The sequence below is a fragment of the Podarcis gaigeae genome, assembly GCF_964106915.1.
Source record: "Podarcis gaigeae genome assembly, chromosome: 5".
Taxonomy (NCBI): domain Eukaryota; kingdom Metazoa; phylum Chordata; class Lepidosauria; order Squamata; family Lacertidae; genus Podarcis; species Podarcis gaigeae.
Genome location: NC_139681.1, coordinates 11405369 through 11427030, shown reverse-complemented (window position 1 = coordinate 11427030; position 21662 = coordinate 11405369). Strand labels below are relative to the sequence as shown.

General features: G+C 42.9%; 2 protein-coding genes and 1 long non-coding RNA gene across 8 annotated transcripts in view; all 3 read left to right on the top strand.

The window, feature by feature from the left end:
* Positions 1-3677, top strand: part of MAEA (macrophage erythroblast attacher, E3 ubiquitin ligase) — a 28203-nt gene extending 24526 nt beyond the window's left edge. For all 6 annotated transcript variants that reach the window (XM_083738481.1, XM_083738480.1, XM_083738485.1 and 3 more), the window contains 2 exons: positions 94-289; positions 2339-3677. In XM_083738481.1, the coding sequence (XP_083594607.1) occupies positions 94-289; positions 2339-2434 (292 nt within the window). In that variant the 3' untranslated portion in view covers positions 2435-3677. The remainder of the gene's footprint in view (positions 1-93; positions 290-2338) is intronic.
* Positions 1-21662, top strand: part of LOC310844418 — a 157899-nt gene that overhangs the window by 84810 nt on the left and 51427 nt on the right. The gene's annotated exons all lie outside the window — the stretch shown is intronic.
* Positions 8526-21662, top strand: part of UVSSA (UV stimulated scaffold protein A) — a 64564-nt gene continuing 51427 nt past the window's right edge. Inside the window, exons 1-6 of the mRNA XM_083738344.1 lie at positions 8526-9311; positions 10448-10778; positions 11393-11513; positions 12026-12442; positions 13412-13521; positions 15552-15680. Of these exons, the coding sequence (XP_083594470.1) occupies positions 9214-9311; positions 10448-10778; positions 11393-11513; positions 12026-12442; positions 13412-13521; positions 15552-15680 (1206 nt within the window). The 5' untranslated portion in view covers positions 8526-9213. The remainder of the gene's footprint in view (positions 9312-10447; positions 10779-11392; positions 11514-12025; positions 12443-13411; positions 13522-15551; positions 15681-21662) is intronic.

The window sequence follows — 21662 nt, the reverse complement described above, 5'->3', positions numbered from 1 at the left end:
AAAGCCGTCTTCTGTAGCAAAAAAGTTCTCTGTTTGGTGTTTATTATTCAAATATGTAATTTATCTATTATCCTTTAACTCACTTTTAAATAGACAATGTTATAAAGAGGATGGCAGTTCCAAAAACCCTGACTGCCCTGTTTGTAGCAAATCCCTAAATAAGCTGGCTCAGCCTCTGCCAATGGCACATTGTGCCAACTCCCGACTAGTCTGCAAGATTTCAGGAGATGTGATGAATGAAAATAATCCTCCCATGATGCTTCCAAATGGATATGTGTATGGATACAATGTAAGTGTATTTCCATAGATGTTTTAAACTATTGTGATATATGTAGCTTCCTAAAACAGATAATGGCGTTAAATTGGGTTGGAAATAATAATAATAATAATAATAATAATAATAATAATTATTATTATTATTATTATTATTATTATTATTATTATTATTATTTATTTGTACCCTGCCCATCTGGCTGGGTTTCCCCAGCCTCTCTGGGCGGCTTCCAATAAAGATTAAAAATACATTAAAATATCACACATTAAAAACTTCCCTGAACAGGGCTGCCTTCAGATGTCTTCTAAATGTCAGGTAGTTGTTTATCTCTTTGACATCTGATGGGAGGGCGTTCCACAGGGCGGGTGCCACTCCCGAGAAGGCCCTCTGCCTGGTTCCCTGTAGCTTTGCTTCTTGCAGTGAGGGAACTGCCAGAAGGCCCTCGGCGCTAGACCTCAGTGTCCAGGCTGAACGATGGGTGTGGAGACGCTCCTTCAGGTATACTGGGCTGAGGCCCTTTAGGGCTTTAAAGGTCAACACCAACACTTTGAACTGTGCTCGGAAACAACTGGGAGCCAATGTAGGAACTTACTGAACCTTCCAACTTTAACTTGTACAGCTTTCTGCTTTGCTGAATTCTACAAAAGCCTTCAATAATTTGCTTAGGCCTTTAGTTGAATTCAGCAGAGGACAAAGCTTCAGAAAATTATCTTTGCGGGTTAATTTTAAAAAGTTTAAGACGCTCCAGATGAAATAACTTCTTAGTGAATATGTTGAGCATAATAAAAACATTTTGGCACTTTGAGAATTTATTCTCTCTGGGTTTTCTCCTGCATCTAGTTGTCTTTTTGGTTTTGAGCACAGTAATGGGCCCTGAGACCTCAGACTCAATCTAGCCAACACTGAATGCTGTGATAGGGTGGTTTGTCTGCCTGGCTGAGTGGTGCTCATGTGGACTACAGGTGGTTACATTCCCCTTAAGGCAGGCATGGCTAAACTTGGCCCTCCAGCTGTTTTGGGACTACAGTTCCCATCATCCCTGACCACTGGTCCTGTTAGCTAAGGATGATGGGATTTGTAGTCCCAAAACAACTGGAGGCCCAAGTTTGGCCATGCCTGCCTTAAGGGCTCACATGTAGTTTTGGTCTACTCTTTCATTGTCACTAGAGGCATAAGTAGACTCCGTAGCTCAGAATACCTTTTATTAGTTTAAGCTGATGTATCGGTTGTGGACAAAGATAGCTTTGCTACAACTTTTGATACCTGTTAACCTCCTGTTTGGATTGCTGAATGCATTGTACAGGGGGATTTTTTTGAAGATGGTCCATAAACTTCAGTTTGTCTTGCATCTTCAGTTGCTCCAACACAGAGCAGCAAGCAACTGAGACAGATTGATAATGCTCATATACCAGTGCTTCACCAACTTCACCAGCTTTATAGTCCATTTTCAGGTCCAGTTCAAAGGGTTGTTATGAACCGTTTTAAGCTCTGATTGGCTTTGGCTGACAGTTTACCAGAAAGATCACCTTTTCCTACATGTACCTATTCCAGAACTTAAAATCATATTTCAATGCCCTTCCCTAGATTCCCATCAAAGGAAACTCAGGACCTTTGCAGTTGTGGGATGCCCTCCATAGAGAAACTTGCCTGGTGCCTACATTGTGAAACCTTTTAAAAATATTCCCGAGCTTTTAAATATTTATATTTTATTGCTTTTTAGATTCTTATGTTAATGTTAACTTGTTGCAAATTTTTACATGGGTTTTATGCATTTCCTAGTTTTATTCTGTGTTAGCACGTCTCTTGTTTTAAACCTTTAAACCACCCAAATAAAATTTGATTAGGCAATATATAAATATTGTATATAATAATAAAAAATCAGTCAAAATAGGATTACGAAAAGGCTGAACAGACATTGGCTAGTGTATGTATATAGCAGTGTGGAGTCTTGGATTGTGTCAGCTCTTAAAACTTTGCAGTTAAGATAACAGAAACTGAAGAATGGATAAACACATTATTTCACTCTGGGACTATCATAATTAATCTTTCTTCTTTTTGTTTCAGTCTTTGCTTTCTGTTCGTCAAGATGATAAAGTAGTTTGCCCAAGAACCAAAGAAGTCTTCAACTTCTCACAAGCTGAGAAGGTCTACATTATGTAATTCCCTCGTACATACAATGAAGTGCCGCTGGAATTTGACATAATATATTTTGGCATGACTTGTAGAGAAAGATCTTGAGTGTGGCTAAGAGAGCTGGGGTGGGAATCAGATTGGTTGGTGGCATTTTTTTATTGCGACCAAAGATCAATGAACAACAATATACACTCTTAGAAACTGAGGAAGTGTGACTAAAAGGTTGTACTTGGAGGGAACAAATATTGAATGTTTGGATTTTGTTACAGTAATTGGACTTTTCTCAAATAATCATCCAGCAAAAACTCAGCTCAAAAAATGGACAGTTTCACATGAGAAAAAAGTTACAGTGAACCTCAAAGGGCCATTTCACACTTCCAGACCTGTTTTCAACATCACCAATATGTGCCCATGTATGGAAGAACTTATTATTTGAAGGGGCCAAATATGCAAAACTGTGATACATGCACCAGGGAACTGGGGCCAGTCACGGCCTCTGAATGTGTGTCGACCTTGTGGCCTCAAGTGTGTGCACGCACACACGTGCATCTCCCCTTCAAATGTGGTTGTCAGCATGAGACACATAAACTGGAAATAGATTTGCAATGTCAAAGTGTGATGTAGGTCTGTGTGCTTCCTTTTTCTGTGTTAGCAATTGGCTAAGACCCTTTTGTTTGAAATCCTCTTCCATTCTGCCTTTGAAATGATCCCATGGGCCATAGTAGATGCTTGACGACAACACTAACACAAGGCTGATTTAACTGGATCAGTTAGGAGTTCTTTGAAAAGTACTGCAAGGGTTTATTCTCTTCCAAAAACCCTCCACACATTGACCATCTTGGGAAGACTGCATAAATACGAAGTAACTGAAAACATTACAGGCACAATGCACTGCTTGTATGTCTGTCCTTCTTCCAGTTGACCATAGTGTTAAAATTCTTCATTTATTAGTTACTATGTGCATAGGATTCAATATCAAACCATTAGTGCTACTGCCTTATTTCTTACTTTGAGAATGTACTCACATAAAGATCAGCTGGTAACCTTAAGTGTTGGGCAAATTTTGAAGATGCCTTGCAGGATTAATTATGTAATTTTAGGGTATTCATTACACAAGAGATTAGTTCAGTTTTAACAGCTGCAAATCACATCCTTATCACTCTCCAAATAAAACCATTGTAGTTGGAAAAAAACATATGGTAGAAGTTTGTATTTAGCATTTATTTTTGCATGTTGATGTTGATTAGCTAATAAAGACTGTAAACACAAACCCTTTTATAATCATTGTTTCTTTTCCTTAGTTGACAGTGGAATGTTAATTTGTTCTTGAAACTAGGAATTGGTGCGGGGAGTTAACCTTCACTACTAAAATGGTCACATTACAGATATTTTACCTAATACTGGTGACAACTCAGTATTTTCTGGATACTTGTCTGATTATTGGATTATACAGATACTGTATTTTTGAAATCTGAACAGCTATCAATAAGTAAAGGGAGAGATGTGCTCATCTCTTCTAAACACTTGATCCAGTACACCTTCAAAATTCTGGGAAGGGCTAGGAGATACATTTAGATGTGGAATTGGGATACTCACATGATCACAAAATTAAATACAGAATCTATGTTTCTAAGTGAAAGACTAATGTAGGGAGTCTTGATTTTCTAATTATCATAGACAAGCAGTGATTTAAACAAATAGAACACACTTGATGCAGCTTTGATCTTTAGCTTTAATATTTGGCTACAGCTTGTGATTTGTCTCAAGTCAGATAAGCCACAAGCCCAGATCTGAATGTAACCCTAAGCCAGAAAACTCTCATGAAGAATGGCTGAGTTAAACAGTTTTGATTTTTTTTTTGCATTGGAAGGCCCAAGTCTTATGTTTACAAATGCTGGTCACCCAAAACTTAGCTGAAATCTTTCTTTTTGGCAGTTCAGATGGTTGAAGTCACAGTATCGCAATGCTATGCTTTTGGCTGTTTTGGTGAAAGTTCATAATTTCAACACTTTTAAAGTTTCAAGATTTTAAAAGTTCCCATTTTAAACCTGTTAATTAAAAACAAGTAGCTCAACTGGTGTTTCTCTGGCAGTGAAGCATCTCTGATAAACATTGTTTCCCCACAGGGGGAAACAACATTTGCTGCTGGAGGGAACGGACTGTAGCTATGTAATATTTTACAGAATGAGAAGGGGCACTGCTCCAGGTACATCTACCTGTGAAAGGGGGCGAAATTCCACAATTTCACTTATCTTGCAGCCTGGCTTAGCTCAATTGCTCTGCATCTCTTGAGATTTATCTGTTATAACAAATCGAGAGAGAACAGTTGGCTAAATTCTTGTTTTTAAAACACCCAGCTTTGCAGACACACCCCTCTGAGTAAAGGACTACTGAATGACTTAACAGGGCTTTTGAACGAACCCGTGAAGATTATAGGCCATTTTTAATCACCGTTATTTCTGTCATAAGCTTGCAAGACCATGTACAAAGTACTTTCAGGTGAGGGAACCTGTTTCCCTCCAGTTGTTCCTGGATTAGAGCTCTCATTATCCCTGAGGTCTAAAAATATCTGGAGGGCTGTCTATGGCATAGCTGTCAACTTTTCCCTTTTCTTGCGAGGAATCCTATTCGGAATAAGGAAATTTCCCTTTAAAAAAAGGAAAGTTGACATCTATGATCTATGGGCTCCCTAACTCTGCCTTCAAAAGTTTTTGCTATTTTTTAAAGAATTAAAGCATTTTAGTGAAGGCACATTGTGTTCCTTGGCCTGAAGGGTCAGGAATTTTAGATTAATCATGCACCAAGGACATAAGGAAAAACTGCAAGTTAAAGGTCTGCTGTTAACCTCAGTGCCATGTAAGTATAAAACATAGCAGCTATTTCTTAGAACAGTTGGCGCTATTCAGTTCCACTGCATGCATTTGGAGTAGGTTAAACTGGGAGACAGGAGCCATTCGCCATCTTTAATACTGGTGCAGCACAGGGGAGGTTTTTGTGTGTCACCAGAGTAAGACTGAATAACTTAAAAGTTCAAGTTTCTTCTTACGAGTTTGGAATTGCAGCATGATTAAGGAGACAATACTCATTCACTGACATGTTGAAATTTCCCCCAGCAGGTATGCTGCAAGACATCTGTGGTTACTTTGGAACCTGAGATGTTTGTTGGGGATAAAACAGGCTGGGTGGCATGGTGTTGTAGTTGAAAAGAAGTGATGAATAGACGGTTCAAGATTGCTCTTTGCTTCAAATTGTGTCCACTCAGTGCCAATTTGCAGTGGGAAAAAAGTTGGTGAAGATTTGTGAACTCTGCTTTATATTCCACTGAAATCCAGGTGAGCATCGTTTAAAGGGGAAGCAGCACTGACCTTCGATATGCACTGAAATACAAATAATTTAGCAGCCCATTCCTGCTCAGAATCGGTATGCTCCTCACCGTACACTGTTGAGATGTACCCTTTAAGTTTATTTAAATCGATATTCCACCCTTCCTCCTAAAGGAGCCCAGGGTGCCTTTTCAAAATCTGTGCAACAGGATTATTATTTTCGAAACTTGCTTTGACGTTTTTCAATACTGGAACCATCATAAGTCACAATTGTGTTTACAACCCCCACATCCCATGTCATTAGCACTCCCTACTTCATCAGTGGATGGCTGATGGATGGCCACACCGACTCGGCCCCGGACACACTGACCAGATGCTTGGAAGCTGTGGCTGGATGGTTTTGTGGGAGCCAATTGAAACTAAATCCTTCGAAGACAGAGGTCCTATGGCTGGGTAGGAATGGCATGGGGATGAGAGACCAACTCCCTTCTCTTGCAGGGGCCCAATTAGTGCGATTGCCTTCCGTTAAGAGTTTGGGTGTAATCCTTGACGCCTCCCTTTCCATGGAGGCGCAGGTTACAGCAAAAGCCAAGGCAACATTTTTCCACCTTCGCCGCATCAAGCAGTTGGTCCCTTACCTTTCCCGCCCCGACCTGGCCACAGTGATCCATGCGACAGGCACCTCCAGGCTTGACTACTGTAATTCGCTCTATGCAGGGCTGCCCTTGAAGCTGTCCCAGAAACTCCAGCGGGTGCAGAATGCTGCAGCAAGGCTCCTCACGGGGTATCTGCCATGGGAGCATATTCACCCAGTGCTTTTCCAGCTGGTTTTGACCTTTAAAGCCCTTCACGGCCTAGGACCCTTGTACCTACGGGACCGCCTCTCCCGGTATGCCCCACGGAGAGCCTCAAGGTCCATAAATAGCAACACCCTAGTGGTCCTGGGAATGGACTGTATAATAAAAGCTATAGTTTTCCCAGTAGCGATGTATGGAAGTGAAAGCTGGACCATAAAGAAGTCTGAGCGCCGAAGAATTGATGCTTTTGAATTCTGGTGCTGGAGGAGACTCTTGAGAGTCCCATGGACTGCAAGAAGATCAAACCTCTCCATTCTGAAGGAAATCAGCCCTGGGTGCTCACTGGAAGAACAGATCGTGAAGCTGAGACTCCAATACTTTGGCCACCTCATGAGAAGACTCCCTGGAAAAGACCCTGATGTTGGGAAAGATGGAGGGCACAAGGAGAAGGGGACGACAGAGGACGAGATGGTTGGGCAGTGTTCTTGAAACTACCAGCATGAGTTTGACCAAACTGCGGGAGGCAGTGGAAGACAGAAGTGCCTGATGTGCTCTGGTCCATGGGGTCACGAAGAGTCGGACACGACTAAACGACTAAACAACAACAAAGTGGTCTTCAACCAGAGCCAAGGCCTTTTCAACTCTGGCTCCGGCCTGGTAGAACGCTGTTTAGTGAAGACTTTCTCAATGCTACTGCTCTCCAGAAATATTGGATAACAACTCCCATCATCCGCAGCTGGCATGGGAGCCACAGTCTTAACACAATGGAGAACATCAAGGACAAGAAAGTCTGGTTTAACTAGCCTGCAAACAAGCATGAGTCAACACAAGAGGATTTCTCTAGCAATAAGGCAATATAGGGCCAGTACAACATGAGGCTTTATTGCTGGTCCAGGCACCCCATTCTCCCCATTGGGATTTGGCCTGAAGGACTGAGGGGAAGTGTGGGAGCAGCATGGAGGGTAAGTTGAGAGCAAGCATGATTTATGACATTGCGCAACCTGGTTTATACCCTCCAACATTTCCTTGATGAATATAGATGTTCCCTCCAACATTTCTCCAATGAAAATAGGGACATCCCACCAAACCCTCCAAACGTCCTCTGATGAAAATAGGGACGTCCTAAGGAAAAGCAGGGCATTCCAGGATCAAATCAGAAACCGGGATGGATTCTGCAAATCTGGGACTGCCCCTGGAAAATAGGGACACTTGGCAGGCCTGCATCATTATTGATTGTGGGGCGTCAGCTTTAGCAATAGAATTATTGATTAGGGGGACAACAGCCTTAGCAACAGAATTGGGGATTGTGGGGCATCAGCCTTAGCAACAGAATTATTGATTAGGGGGGCATCAGCCTTAGCAACAAAATTATTGATTGTGGGGCAACAGCTTTAGCAACAGAATTATTGATTAGGGGGCACCAGTCTTAGCAACAGAATTATGGATTGTGGGGCATCAGCCTTAGCAACAGAATTATTGATTAGGGGGCACCAGCCTTAGCAACAGAATTATTGATTGGGGGCAACAGCCTTAGCAACAGAATTATTGATTGGGGGCAACAGCCTTAGCAATAGAATTATGGATTAGGGGGGCACCAGCCTTAGCAATAGAATTATTGATTAGGGAGGCATCAGCCTTAACAATAGAATTATTGATTAGGGGGGCATCTGCCTTAGCAACAGAATTATTGATTGTGGGACATCAGCTTTAGCAACAGAATTATGGATTAGGGGGCACCAGCCTTAGCAACAAAATTATTGATTAGGGGGCACCAGCCTTAGCAACAGAATTATTGATTGGGGGCAACAGCCTTAGCAACAGAATTATTGATTGGGGGCAACAGCCTTAGCAATAGAATTATGCATTAGGGGGGCACCAGCCTTAGCAATAGAATTATTGATTAGGGAGGCATCAGCCTTAACAATAGAATTATTGATTAGGGGAGCATCTGCCTTAGCAACAGAATTATTGATTGTGGGACATCATCTTTAGCAACAGAATTATGGATTAAGGGGCATCAGCCTTAGCAACAGAATTATGGATTAGGGGGCACCAGCCTTAGCAACAGAATTATGGATTAGGGGGCACCAGCCTTAGCAACAGAATTATGGATTAGGGGGCACCAGCCTTAGCTTCCAACCTCCTGGAACTGGAATTTCTGCAGCAAGGGCAGCCCAAACAGAACGTGCGGCTGTAATCCAGCCTCAAGGTTGCCGATAAAGGGACACGACTATCTCCGCCCGGCAACAGCCGCAGCCGGCGAGCCGTACGAAGCTGAGGTGAAGCCAGCCGGCAGAAGAAGAAGCAGCAGCCCCCCGTCCTTCCCGGCGCTCGCCCTCCAGCAGCTCCCGGCTGCTTTGAGGCCGCCGCGGCTCGACCGGAGGGCGGGGGCAGCCCTTCCCTTCTTCCCTTCCCCTCCGGACTCCGCCCCGCCTTCCTCTCCCGGCAGCCTGACGAAGCGGGCAGGCGAGCGAAGGGGGCGGGCTCGGCGGCTGGGAGAGGCCGAGGCCTTCCTCCGGCTCCTTCCGCGGCCTGCGTCTCCCAGCGCAGAAAGGAATGGGCTCCGGGCGAGGCGCCGGCGACGCCCGCCCCGCAGGGCAGCAGAGAACCGCGGCTTCGTTGCCTTAGCAAAGGCGCCCCTCTCTTCGCCCTCGTCCCTTCGGGCAGCCGGGTTTCCCCTTCAGAAATGGACGGCAAGCTGCCTCAGCTGGTGGAGGAGCTCACGACGTCGGGGGAGCCGCGCCTGGACCCCGCCAAGCTCAAGGAGCTGAAGAAGATGTGCAAGTAGGAACCTCTTAATGTAGAATATCCCCCCCTTTATTTTATTTATTTTTGTTTTATATTTCCATTTAATAATATACATTCACATCATTATTATCCACTTTACTTCCCTGGCTCTTTAGAGCCTCCCGCCTCATGGCTTTCAAAATCAACCTTTACACTATAATCCTTGCCTTTTGTACGTTTCCCAGTTCTAATTGCACTCATTGCAGAATAACTCAAAATTTAAATATAGCATGGTAGGAAAATCCTCATTACAAACCTTCAGACAACCCCTACTAGCGATGTTAATTGCTTACAATGGTTAATTACAATTTACTCCAGTCCTTTTGGAATACTTGATCATGCTGGTTTGGGATTTTTCCTGTCAGTTTGGCCAGTTTTGCAAAGTCCATCATTTTCATCTGGGAACCTTTCCTTCCTCTTCTTTCTTTTTTCCTTTTTGGATACATTTTTATTAAATTTCCAAAAAGTTCACATCATTCCAATACGCTTATTTTCTTGTTCTCTGCTTCCCATCTACCGTAATTTTTCCATGGTGTGTTTTATTCCTCCTCTTTACTGCACCTTGTCTCCCCTCTTTTATTATCATCACAATAACGCAACAATTTCTCATCCAGTTCTGTTACTTATGGTTCAAACCCTGCTCACGAATTCATTATACTATAATATTTCTTTAAATGGTCCAAAAAGGGCTTCTGTTCTTTCATAAAGCAATCGTTGTTGAGTTCTCTTATTTTAGCTGTTAAATTTGTTGATTCCACATAGTCCTTCTCTTTACTTATCCGTCCTCCTTTGGTGGGAACTTCTTCATCTTTCTGTTTTTGTGCATAAAAAATCCCAGCTGCTGTAAAAAGCAAATTTGGGAACCTTTCTTTCAAAAAGAATATGATAAAAAGCAAATCTGGGAATCTTTATTTTAAAAACAAACGTTTCCATGGTGGCTGTCTGCTGTTCTTTATATTATTATTTGGAGCGGGGGGTGCAATCTTGTGCATGCTTGTTCAGAAGTAAGTTAAGCAATTGGGGAGAATTAGTTTTCTTCTTGTCCTGGGTGTTACTTTTAAAAAAACAAAAACTTCACTGTTGACGGTACTGTATTTGCTTTTCTGCTAATCATGCTGGTTACTTTCCCAAAGGTCCTCGGATGAGCATATTACTCATGTTTATCACTTGCTGATGACACAGTTGAATCAAGAGCACGCAGAGATACGGCTGTCAGCATTTCAAGTTGTGGATGAACTCTTTACCCGTTCCCATCAGTTTAGGACTTTAATCATTTCAAACTTCCAAGAGTTCTTGGAGCTCACAGTGGAAACAGACTATGATCAGCCACTTCCCCCACCGGTTGAAGTGGCACAAAAGCTAAAAAGAGCTGCCATTAAATCTGTACAGGAGTGGCATGAGAAATATGGAGAGGCCTACAAGAAACTTTCACTAGGATTCCATTTCCTAAAACAGAATAAGAAGGTACTTAAATATTCACTTTCTTGATTGAATGCTTAGTGGCTTTATACGAATAAAGTGTTGGAAATGTTTAGTTCATTGCTAGCAGACGTAAATATATTAAATGTGAACAAAAAAAATATATGGTTCTTTATAAATAAGTAGACGAAAGACCCATATTATATTACTTTAAAGTGCTGCTGCACATAGACTGATTGGTAATACTAAAATACTCATTATTTAACAAACACGACACTGAAAAATGAATTTCCTGCATCAGATGTGTGTTTCTACTGAAAGTTTGCATCGTTTAAGTATTTGAAACAAAAAAGGTAAGTATTCTTAAACCGGAATGGCTTAAGAAAATCTTTGTGCCTTCCCATGCACATAGAACACAAGCTGTATTAGTATCACCTTGTGCTACTTCTAGTAAGGACTTGCTGTGAGATTTGCCCTAAGCTTCTGAGAAGAAGCTTTTATTGTTAGCTCAAAAACAGATGCTTTAGAAATATCTGAAAGTATTATTTTGTGCAGTCGGTTCCTTTCAGATGTTGACCACTGAAGAAAATTTGTCTTGACATGCACGATACGTTTTCAGCAACGGCAAAAATAATAAAATTTATTCTACAATTCTGTAGGTAGATTTTCAAGATACAAATGCCAGAACTCTAGCAGAAAGGAAGAGAGATGAAGAGAAACAAAAAAGGTTGGATAATATTTACAAAGAAAAAGCCAAAAAAGCTGAGAGGGAAATGGCAGGTGAGTGGAGTTTAGTGCCTTAATGGGTGGTTCATTAGTCCTAATTTCATTTGAAGATGTCAATACAGTCGTACCTTGGAAGTCGAATGCAATCCATTCCGGAAGTCTGTTCGACTTCCGAAATGTTCAGGAACCAAGGTGCTGCTTCCGATTGGCTGCAGGAAGCACAAACTATTCGGGAGCCAAAATGTTCGTCTCGCAAGGCGTTCGACTTTCGAGGTTCGACTGTACTAGTAATTTTAATAAGGAAAGTAGTTATTTATTTATATTATTATGTATTAAATTGGTATATCGCCCTTCATCCGTAGATATCAGGGCGGTTCACATAATAAAAATACAAGATAAAAAAAAATACATATGAAAACATTTAATAGCGTTATGAAAGAGTTTCATAGGCAAAAAGTAGACTAAACTCTGTCCAAAAATGACTTCTGTGGGAACAAACTTATTTTGGTGTATGTGATATTTCTGTATTTTTATGGCAGTATTTTAAAACTACCACCACTTGACAGATATGTCACAAGAAATCGAAGCTGTGCTGACCGAGATGGAGAATTGTTTTCAGCTTCTGATGCCAGATCCCTTTGACTTCATGGCAAATGACACGGAAACAGTCAATTGGAGGACGGCTGAACTGGACAAAACTGTTTCCTGCTCTTCTGTGGAGAGAGCAGCTCAACAGGCACATTTCCTTGACGATAATGAGCAGCCTTGCTGCAGCAAGGACCTTCCTTCCATCTCTCTGGTTCCGAAAGCTGGTAACAAAAAAGACTTGAATAGCGAAATGAAGGAGAATGGAGGCATGGAAGACTCTTTAAATTCCGAATTGACTTCTGCTGCCGCCAGTGGAGAAGATGACTATGCCACCTTTGTTCGGAGCCACGGTCTTGGATCTCATAAATACAGTCTCAATCTTGAAATAGCCACAGGTATTGGGATTCTGTGGAACGTAATCATTAATTACAATACACTGCTTTTAATTAAAGTTTAAATGATCATCTTCACTTGTCAGCTAATAACCACGTATTTAGAATCTGTTATAAGTACAGTCATACCTCAGGTTGAAGTAGCTTCAAGTTAAGTATTTTTGGGTTGCGCTCTGCGGCGACCTGAAAGTAACGGAGCATGTTACTTCTGGGTTTTGCCGCATGCGCAGACACTCAAAATGATGTCATGCTTGGAGACGCGCAGTCACTTGTTACGTTTACTTCAGGAGGCGAACGGGGCTCCAGAACGGATCCCGTTCGTATCCAGAGGTACCACTGCATGTTGCTGTTCCTGGGTGGAAAATATATTTCTCCTGGCCTGCTTTCCTCTGACTGTTGGTTTTTGCGAGTAGGGCTTGAAAAAAAGGTTGGAAGTCACAGATTTCAAGTTAAGACCTATCAAGAGATCCTCCGGCCTTTTTTCTACTGTTTTTCAGTATCTTCCTTATTTCAAGTGTCTAGCCATAGCAGAATAGGTCATAGCATAGCACCATAGCATGAGTGTCTACTTCATATTGCTTTTTAAAAAAATATCTGCTGCTGTTTTCTTTGTTGTTTTTTGTTGTTTACTGTACTTTGTGCATTGCCTTGAGAAATGTGTGGAAGGTGATGTATTAGTATTACTAATAGTTATTTAAGCGTCTAGTTACTCACCAAACTCTTGTGGTGGCAACCACTGAATTGTAAAACCAGATTGGTGGGAGGAGAGATTGTGTGGAGAAATATCCTATTGCTTTTAGGCGAACCTACTAAGTTGGAGGCTGCTAAGAGAAGAGAACCAATGTATGCCACCTTGAGGTTAGAGGGTAGGTGAGATATAAATGTAATAAATAAGTAAATAAATTAATACAGTACCAAAACATTCTGTGAATCTGATATGCATTTGCTCATTGTCTGTTTTTCCCCTGCTAGATGTGAAATTGCAGGAGAATGAAGACAATACAGCTATAATAAATAACGCTACAGATGCTTATAAGCTCATCAGTAACAAATTCATGCCTTCTGTTCAGTCATGGATTCAGGTGAGGAAAAACTCTTCCATTGAGAATAAAAATAAATTCTGTATTTTGTTTATTCTCTGTGTGTCAAAATGCTAATATGCTCATGTGGTGTTTTAGTTCCCCTGGGCTCTACACTAACTTCAATATTCTTGAATTGAAAGCACATTTAGCATTGTTTTTTGTGAACTTGGAGCCTTGCAAACTTATACTGATGTTTTATTTCTGAGCTGTGTTCAGTATTTGAGGGAGGTGTCACACATTCCTTTATTTCCATCTCCTCTGATTTCAACCAAAACTTTCATAATCTCACGCTTTAAAAAGCTTTCATAAATTTCTATTCAAAAAGTTAACCCAGTGGAGAGAAGATTCTGTGTGTGTGTGCTTTCTTAATGGTGCAGTCAGCGTTATAATTTCCCTAACAAGTACAGTAATGCTAGTTAAGGCAGAAAATGGACATTTATTGTAATCCTGGGTACTAGGATCTTAATCAGATGCAACAGGAAAATCTAGCCAGTCATTGTTCTTTTGGATTGGGAAAAGTAAGCACTGGTGGTAAGACAGAGTTACTTGGCTCCTACTCTGTTGTATTTTGATAGCTTCCCGCTATCCCGGACGGCTTTTGAAGGCAGGCGGGGGGAGCAAAGACTTTCGCCCCCCGCCGGCCTTCAGAAGCGTCCCCCCGCCTGCCTTCCCGGGGGCTTTAAAAGCAGCGACCGCTAGATCCCGAGGACGGCAGACTGGGCGGGGGGGGGGGACATGAAAAGTTTTGCCTGCCCATCTCCAAGGAAGCGGGGGGAGATGATCCCTGTCAAGGGAAGAAGGGGGCACCCATTTGCCAGCAGCCGGTGCCCCCGAACCGAGGCTGAGGGTGGCGCCATCGCCTGTCAAAGTGACCGCAAAGGCGAGCTCCGGTCGCGCGGCCAAGGGAAGCCCCGCTGTGGGTCGTCCAAAGTCAGCCCAAGCATGCCACTCACCTAAAAGGCATGGAGAGATGGAGGGAGCGCGCGAGGATCCTGGTGCAGTGGAGGCTCCTGCAGCAAAATACAGTAAAGGCAGTCGGCAGCCGGAGGGCTCCAGGACCTGGAGCTGTGGCGGAGCCGTTGATGGCATTGCCGGAGACTCCTCCCTCTGGGCCTTGCTCTCTCCCTGTCCGGGGACGCTTTGGCTGAGCGCGCCCCGGGATCGGAGGTGCGGGGTGCTTGCTGCAGATCTTATCTTCCGGGGTTGCTGGGATGGCGGCGGTCAGGGCTTGTGTTATGTAAGCACGTCAGGAGGGACTGCTTAAGAGGCCGGACGAGGCTTATGCAATGGCCAGATGCTCCCTAGGGGTCGAGGCTTGCAGTTGCGGGAACGAGTTTATACCTGTAGCCGCTAAGCCGCTAATAGCCGTGCTTCGCAAGACGAAGAGACTCGCGGAATGGATTAATTTCGTCTTGCGAGGCACCACTGTACTTCCCTTGACCTGGACACTAGACTTCTGTTGATGCAGCCTAGTATAACATTAGCTTTCCCCCTGCTGCATCACACTGTTGACTTACGTTCAACTTGTGGTCTATTAAGATCCCTAGATCCTTTTCACATGTACTACTGGCAAGCCAGGTGTCCCCCATCCTATATTTCTACAGCTGGTTCTTCCTGCCTAAGTGCAGAACCTTACATTTGTCCCTACTGAAATTCATTTTGTGAGTTTGGGCCCAGTTCTCCAATCAGTTAAGGTCATCTTGAATCCCAGTTCTGTCCCAGTTAGGAGTCATCTGCACATTGGATGAGCATCCCGCCAATATTTTCATCTAAGCTCACAACATTATAAACAACCAGATCCTACCCCCCCCCCCCACATTATTTACCATCTCATCTAATAAATGTATTTCCCTAATATGAGTTTGGTGGTGACGGTGGCTACCTTTACTTTTTATTAAGCAGCATAAATTAAATGTGCATAAGTTGCGAGTTATCTGTATTACAAATTCCCATGGCATGCCAAATGTGCATGACATTTTGGCATGTATGTGAATGCCAAGTCAGCTAATGTTGCAGTTTTTATTTTATAGTTGTTCACAAGGGCTGGAATAAATGATGAACATCTAAGACAAGCCATTGATCTTAAAAACAAATTGGAGCGTGCCACAGTGAAATGTAAGGAAATGAATATTGGTTTTAAAGACGGGAAGATGACAATGGTGAGTTAAGTTAAATATTTCTGGTATATTTTGAGGAATACGTGACCTGAATTTAGAACATAATGTCGCAATATGGCCTCAATATGGCATATCGTAGTCTTGTATATATACCTTGGTTATGGGGGGGGAGGGGTTCCTTTCTAGAGACCAGGATCTTTCATTGTCTTGAACTGTTTGTAACTCATGCCAGAATCACGCTGCAATAAAAGGTGGGATTATAAATTTAACATGCAAATTGTTTTTTAAAATCTCTTTAAACTTTTCATAAAACTTAATATCTTTGAACCTGCTTTGTATTAATTATCTAGATTTCTCTCTGAGCTTCATAACTTGCTGTGTCTTTAAATAACAGAGCATTTATATACTGAACAATATATACTGAACACAGAGCAATATATACTGAACACAGTGGTAACTGAGATGGGGTGAGAGATTGCTGTAGAAAAATCAAAGTGGTCTCATCTTTTTATCAAATTGCTTTTCTTAGGGTAACTGATTTCACTTGTCCCCTAAAGCTGCTGTATTGGGTAATTTCACATATCATAAAATCAGCCATGCATTAGTCCTAGTCAACACGCAATTTAGTTAGTCTTTTAGTGAAGGGTTTCCCATAGTGTGAACTCTTAAAGAATAATGTTCCATGATTATTAAAACTACATTTTAATAACTTCTACTTTTGCTTCCACATTTTTGTACCCACACTCTACCTGTCATTATATGAGGGGCCGCAATGCCTAAAGAGGGCTATGGGCAGCCAATTTAGGACCAATTGAGCTTGGTCCTAAAATTGAGGAGCCGTTGACACACTAGTCCTCTATGTCTAAAATAAATTTGAAGTCACTTCTCAGTAACACAGATTAGACAGGGCGTAGGAAAGGAGAGCCTATGCGCTTACATATTGAACATGTGGGTATGGGGTGGGTGGGTTTGAGGCCAGTAGCTGCAGTCCTACTTCCCTCTTCCCACCTGTTTGGTATACGCATAGAGAGGTACTGTGTAAAGGTAAAGGGACCCCTGACCATTAGGTCCAATCGTGACCGACTCTGGGGTTGCGGCGCTCATCTCGCTTTATTGGCCGAGGGAGCCGGCATACAGCTTCCAGGTCATGTGGCCAGCAAGGCTAAGCCACTTCTGGCGAACCAGAAATGCCATTTACCTTCCTACTGGAGCGGTACCTATTTATCTACTTGCACTTTGACGTGCTTTCGAACTGCTAGGTTGGCAGGAGCTGGGACTGAGCAACGGGAGCTCACCCCATTGCAGGGATTCGAACCACCAACCTTCTGATCAGCAAGTCTAAGAAAATACTGTATAGAAATCACTAAGTTCTCACTGACGTATGAAAGAAGTTATGATCTACCCAAAAAATGTTCAGACATTTGAGTCTCCAGCAAAAGGGAATTCGACTGAGGAACCCCTCTTCACATGCAGGGCAATACTACTATTTGTTCACTGCAAGAAACTGCAGAATGAAGGGGTGCGGTTATGACAGTGGTGAAAACAGAATGTATGTGATGGTGGATCATTCTTGCCACAGAGATCTTTATAAGAACACAGTTGACAAGTCCATATGTTGTAAACAGAGCACTAAGTTCAGGATTCACAAAGGTCTCAGTAGTAGTGGTAATAATAATAATAATAATAATAATAATAATAATAATAATAATAATAATAATAATAATAATAATTTATTACTTCTACCCCGCCCATCTGGCCGGGCCTCCCCAGGCACTCTGGGCGGTAAAATGTCCTGGCAGATGAAGCGATGCTCATAATTTTAGGTTGTCAATTTGGGCCCTATGCTAAGCCATGGTTAAATTTTCTTACCCGTTATCTGTTGAAATGTAGGAATTGAACCTTACCTATCTTTTTAAATTGGCACTGCATATGCCAAAACTGTGTTGGCTCTAGGCCCTTAGACTTACATACAATAAGATTCTGCAAAGGATGACCAGGTCAGGCCAGCACTAGATTTCAAGTCTCTATCTGGGCACATGTGAACACTGGCATGAATTCATATACTCTTTTAGTGAAAATAAATATTAGCATTTGCTGAGAGCTGTGTTTTTGAAGATGTTTTAAATTAGACTTGAATCCTTCCCCCACCCCAAAGTTCATTGTGCTTTTTTCTCCCTCTCAATTTTTCTGGGAACTGGATTTTTGTTTTTGTTTGCTTCTAAGGCAATTCAGAGCACAGTAGTAGATCCTGTTGAAATCAATGCAGCTTCTATCTGAATATTTTTTAGGTTTAGGATGTAGCTAAAATTATTTCAGGTGGCCAGTAGAGGGAGCACATCCAGCATGCTGGGAGTTGCTTCTGCCCACATGATTTGAATGTGTTTGTTTGTGGTGAATAGAATATTATAGCTCCCATCAATATTTAAATTGAAAATGCACTCATTTCTAGACAGTACCTTAAATTAGTTGTTCTTAACTAATGTTTTTATCTGTATGTATAGCATGAATCTTTTCCCAAAGATTTTCATAAGGCTAAAGTGTTAAATGCAAAATATCTCATAAGGTAAAGGGACCCCTGACCATTAGGTCCAGTTGTGACCGACTCTAGGGTTGCGGTGCTCATCTCACTTTATTGGCCGATGGAGCCGGCGTTCAGCTTCCGGGTCATGTGGCCAGCATGACTAAGCCCCTTCTGGCGAACCAGAGCAGCGCACGGAAACACCGTTTACCTTCCCGCCAGAGCGGTACCTATTTATCTACTTGCACTTTGACGTGCTTTCGAACTGCTAGGTGGGCAGGAGCAGGGACCGAGCAACTGGAGCTCACCCCGTTGTGGGGATTCGAACCTCCGACCTTATGATTGGCAAGTCCTAGTCTAAAAAAAAAAAAAAAACCACATGCAGAAGCTTCCCCCCCCCCGTGCTGACTGTAATAATTGTTGTTGTTATTTAAATTTATATACCACCTTCATCGAAAAATCTCAGGGTGGTTCTCAGAATAAAATGCAACATAAAAACACAAGTAAATAATTTTCTGTGAATTCTCTGCATAACATAGGCTATAATATGAGACCTCCCGCCGGGTGCGCAAGGCTTTTCCTTGGAAGAAAATGTGGCACAGCTAAATAGATGCATGAAGGTGGCATTCTGCCCAGGTTTGTAGTTCCTAAGAAGCATCTGTCTTCAAAGCTTGTCTAAGCGCTTGGCAAGTTTAGACTGTCTGTATGTGTGGGTACCTTCTTTTGAAGCCTGTGATTTGGCTGTGTTGTATCAGTGAACTAGAATTATTTGTCTGCTTGTAGCACATCATGGCTTGTATTTCACCGGTGAATAATTGCGTCGTGTGGATGGGTTTGCATTTGTGGTAGAGGATGGTTCTAGGTGTGCCTTGCACCTTTGTTTCCGCGAACTGGTTGTGTGGTTTTGCTGACATTCTCCACCCATTTTTTATGTAGCATGCTACCTCTGAAGGGTCAGAGGTCACAGGAAGGGCCAGAGCAGATAGCTCTGTAGGGCTCTGCTGGGCTCTTGGCTCCAGAAGGCTAGCCTTTGTTTGACTCTTAAGCCAGTGGTGCACAGCATTTAATAATGCAGCAAGAGGAAAACAAGGGGTGGTCTTCCCTCATTCTCCAGAGAAAGGGAGCAGCAGGCAAAGGCTGTTTAATCCAAAAAAATAACCCTTGGCTATAAAAGAACTTGGAGTTACTGTGGCAGTGTCCACTAGAGGGTAGGCAAAGGCAAGAAAAATAAAGCATTTTTTAAAAAAAAATTGGGAGGGGGAGGAATGGAAGTTTCTTTATTCCTAGGTTAGAGTCTTGCTCCCTCTGCCCTTTTGCCTTGTGGTCTCTGCCCTTTTGCCTTGTGGGACGCGGGTGGCGCTGTGGGTAAAAGCCTCAGCGCCTAGGGCTTGCCGATCGAAAGGTCGGCGGTTCGAATCCCTGCGGCGGGGTGCACTCCCGTTGCTCGGTCCCAGCGCCTGCCAACCTAGCAGTTCGAAAGCACCCCCGGGTACAAGTAGATAAATAGGGACCGCCTACCAGCGGGAAGGTAAACGGCGTTTCCGTGTGCGGCTCTGGCTCGCCAGAGCAGCGATGTCACGCTGGCCACGTGACCCGGAAGTGTCTCCGGACAGCGCTGGCCCCTGGCCTCTTAAGTGAGATGGGCGCACAACCCCAGAGTCTGTCAAGACTGGCCCGTACGGGCAGGGGTACCTTTACCTTTTACCTTGCTCTTTCCCAAAGGAGGGAGATTTGCATCTTGGTGCCATCTCAGTCCGTAGCTTTCTGGGGTTGATGACTTTTCTCCTTGCTTGGGTCGCTGCTGAAACCTGTTTCTCTCTACCTACCAGTCTCTAGAAGCTCCTCCTCTGTGAAGGAAGCAGGTTTATTTTGACTGCCCCCCCCCCTTCCTTTTTCTTTTGGCTGCAGGTGGTTTTTCTTCAGTGAGGAGAGTGTTGGCCCAGGGAGGAGTTGCCATCTTGGGCAACCTGAATCAAGTTGGGTGGATGGGAGAACTTACAGTACCCCATTACACTGCTCAACTTCGCGGTCCATTTTAGGGAACTAATATTCAGGGGGCAGATCATAGCCCTAACTGCCTTTTACAGCAGATGATTCCCACTGCAGCCTACTTTTAAAGAAAATTATTAAGATGCTTGTCTCTGTGATGGATAGATTAAAGAAACAGTCCAGGTATGTTCTCAGTAGAGACGAGGGGAGAGATCTTGTCTATTACAGTGGTGTCCTCAACTGCTACACTTTTTTTCATAGGAGTAAACGGCAGGGGTTGACGGAATAATTTAAAGTACATTATAGAGGTCCCAACATTCCTATCCTCCTTCTAGCTCAGATCTCAAAACCAGCCTCTTGTCTGTTTCACATTAACCAAAGTTGCCTACATTCCAGTTCTAGGCAGTCTTCTCTTTCTGACTTAAACGATGTTGTTGGTAATTAAAGCTTGCCAAATCAAAACATTTATGCAACATAACATGCCTAGGGAAATAATTAGGCAAAGCAACAGAATTTCAGGATGTTGCTTAAACATCTTGCTCATCTCAACATGGGTATAAGTGGGTCACTTTTTGCTGGATCGTGCCCGGTCTTCCATGCTAGTCCTACTCAAAATAGACCTATTGAAATTAATGGGCATGACTGACTTAGGTTCATTAATTTCAGTGGGCCTTCTCTTGAGTAGAACTTAATTGGATACAACCTCATTTTTCCTGGTTACATGGATGATCAAGAAAGTTATATATTTTTTGTCTGATAAAAATTAGAACCCCACCATAGAACTAACTCATAGCAAAAAGGAGGAGGAGTAACAATACTTTTTAGCGCTTTGTGTTTAAGCAAGGCAGTGCATACAATACTCCTTTATCTCAGTAAGCAATAAAATTGTTCCCAACAGGATCTTGTTGGACAAATTTGGAGCTACTTAATAGGCTTAATAGGGAAGGGAAGGGGAAAGGGAAATACCATCGTACCTCTGCTTATGTAGCCCTCCGGTTACGTAAACTTCAGGATACGTAAGCAGCAAACCCAGAAGTATATTTCCGGGTTTTTGCCACACGCGCGCATGTGCAGAAGCGCTCTACTACCGCGTGCGCAGAAGCGGTCTCTTCGGTTGCGAAAACCTCAGGATCCGGCTGGATGTCCGGAATGGATCCCACCCGCAACCGGAGGTACCACTGTAATGGTCAGACACTGATTGCCCATTGAGAGGAACAAGCTCTAGTACCATAAAGCCGACCTGGAAGTTCTGCAACCATCACCACCCTTCTCCATACATTGTTGATATATACTACAGGCAACAACAGATATACGTGCCTCCAATTGATGCACGACTGCACATGTGTGCATCGCAGAAACTTGGAAGTGGCTGGAAAAGGAGGTGGAACCAGCTTATGGGTGTTTCGCTATTGTGCGCGATGACCTGGAATACAACCCAGGTGCAAATTGGGGGTTGCCTATGCAGATAAAGAGCTCTTTAAGAGAGCAGTCTTTTAATTTTGTACAAGAAAAGCAGC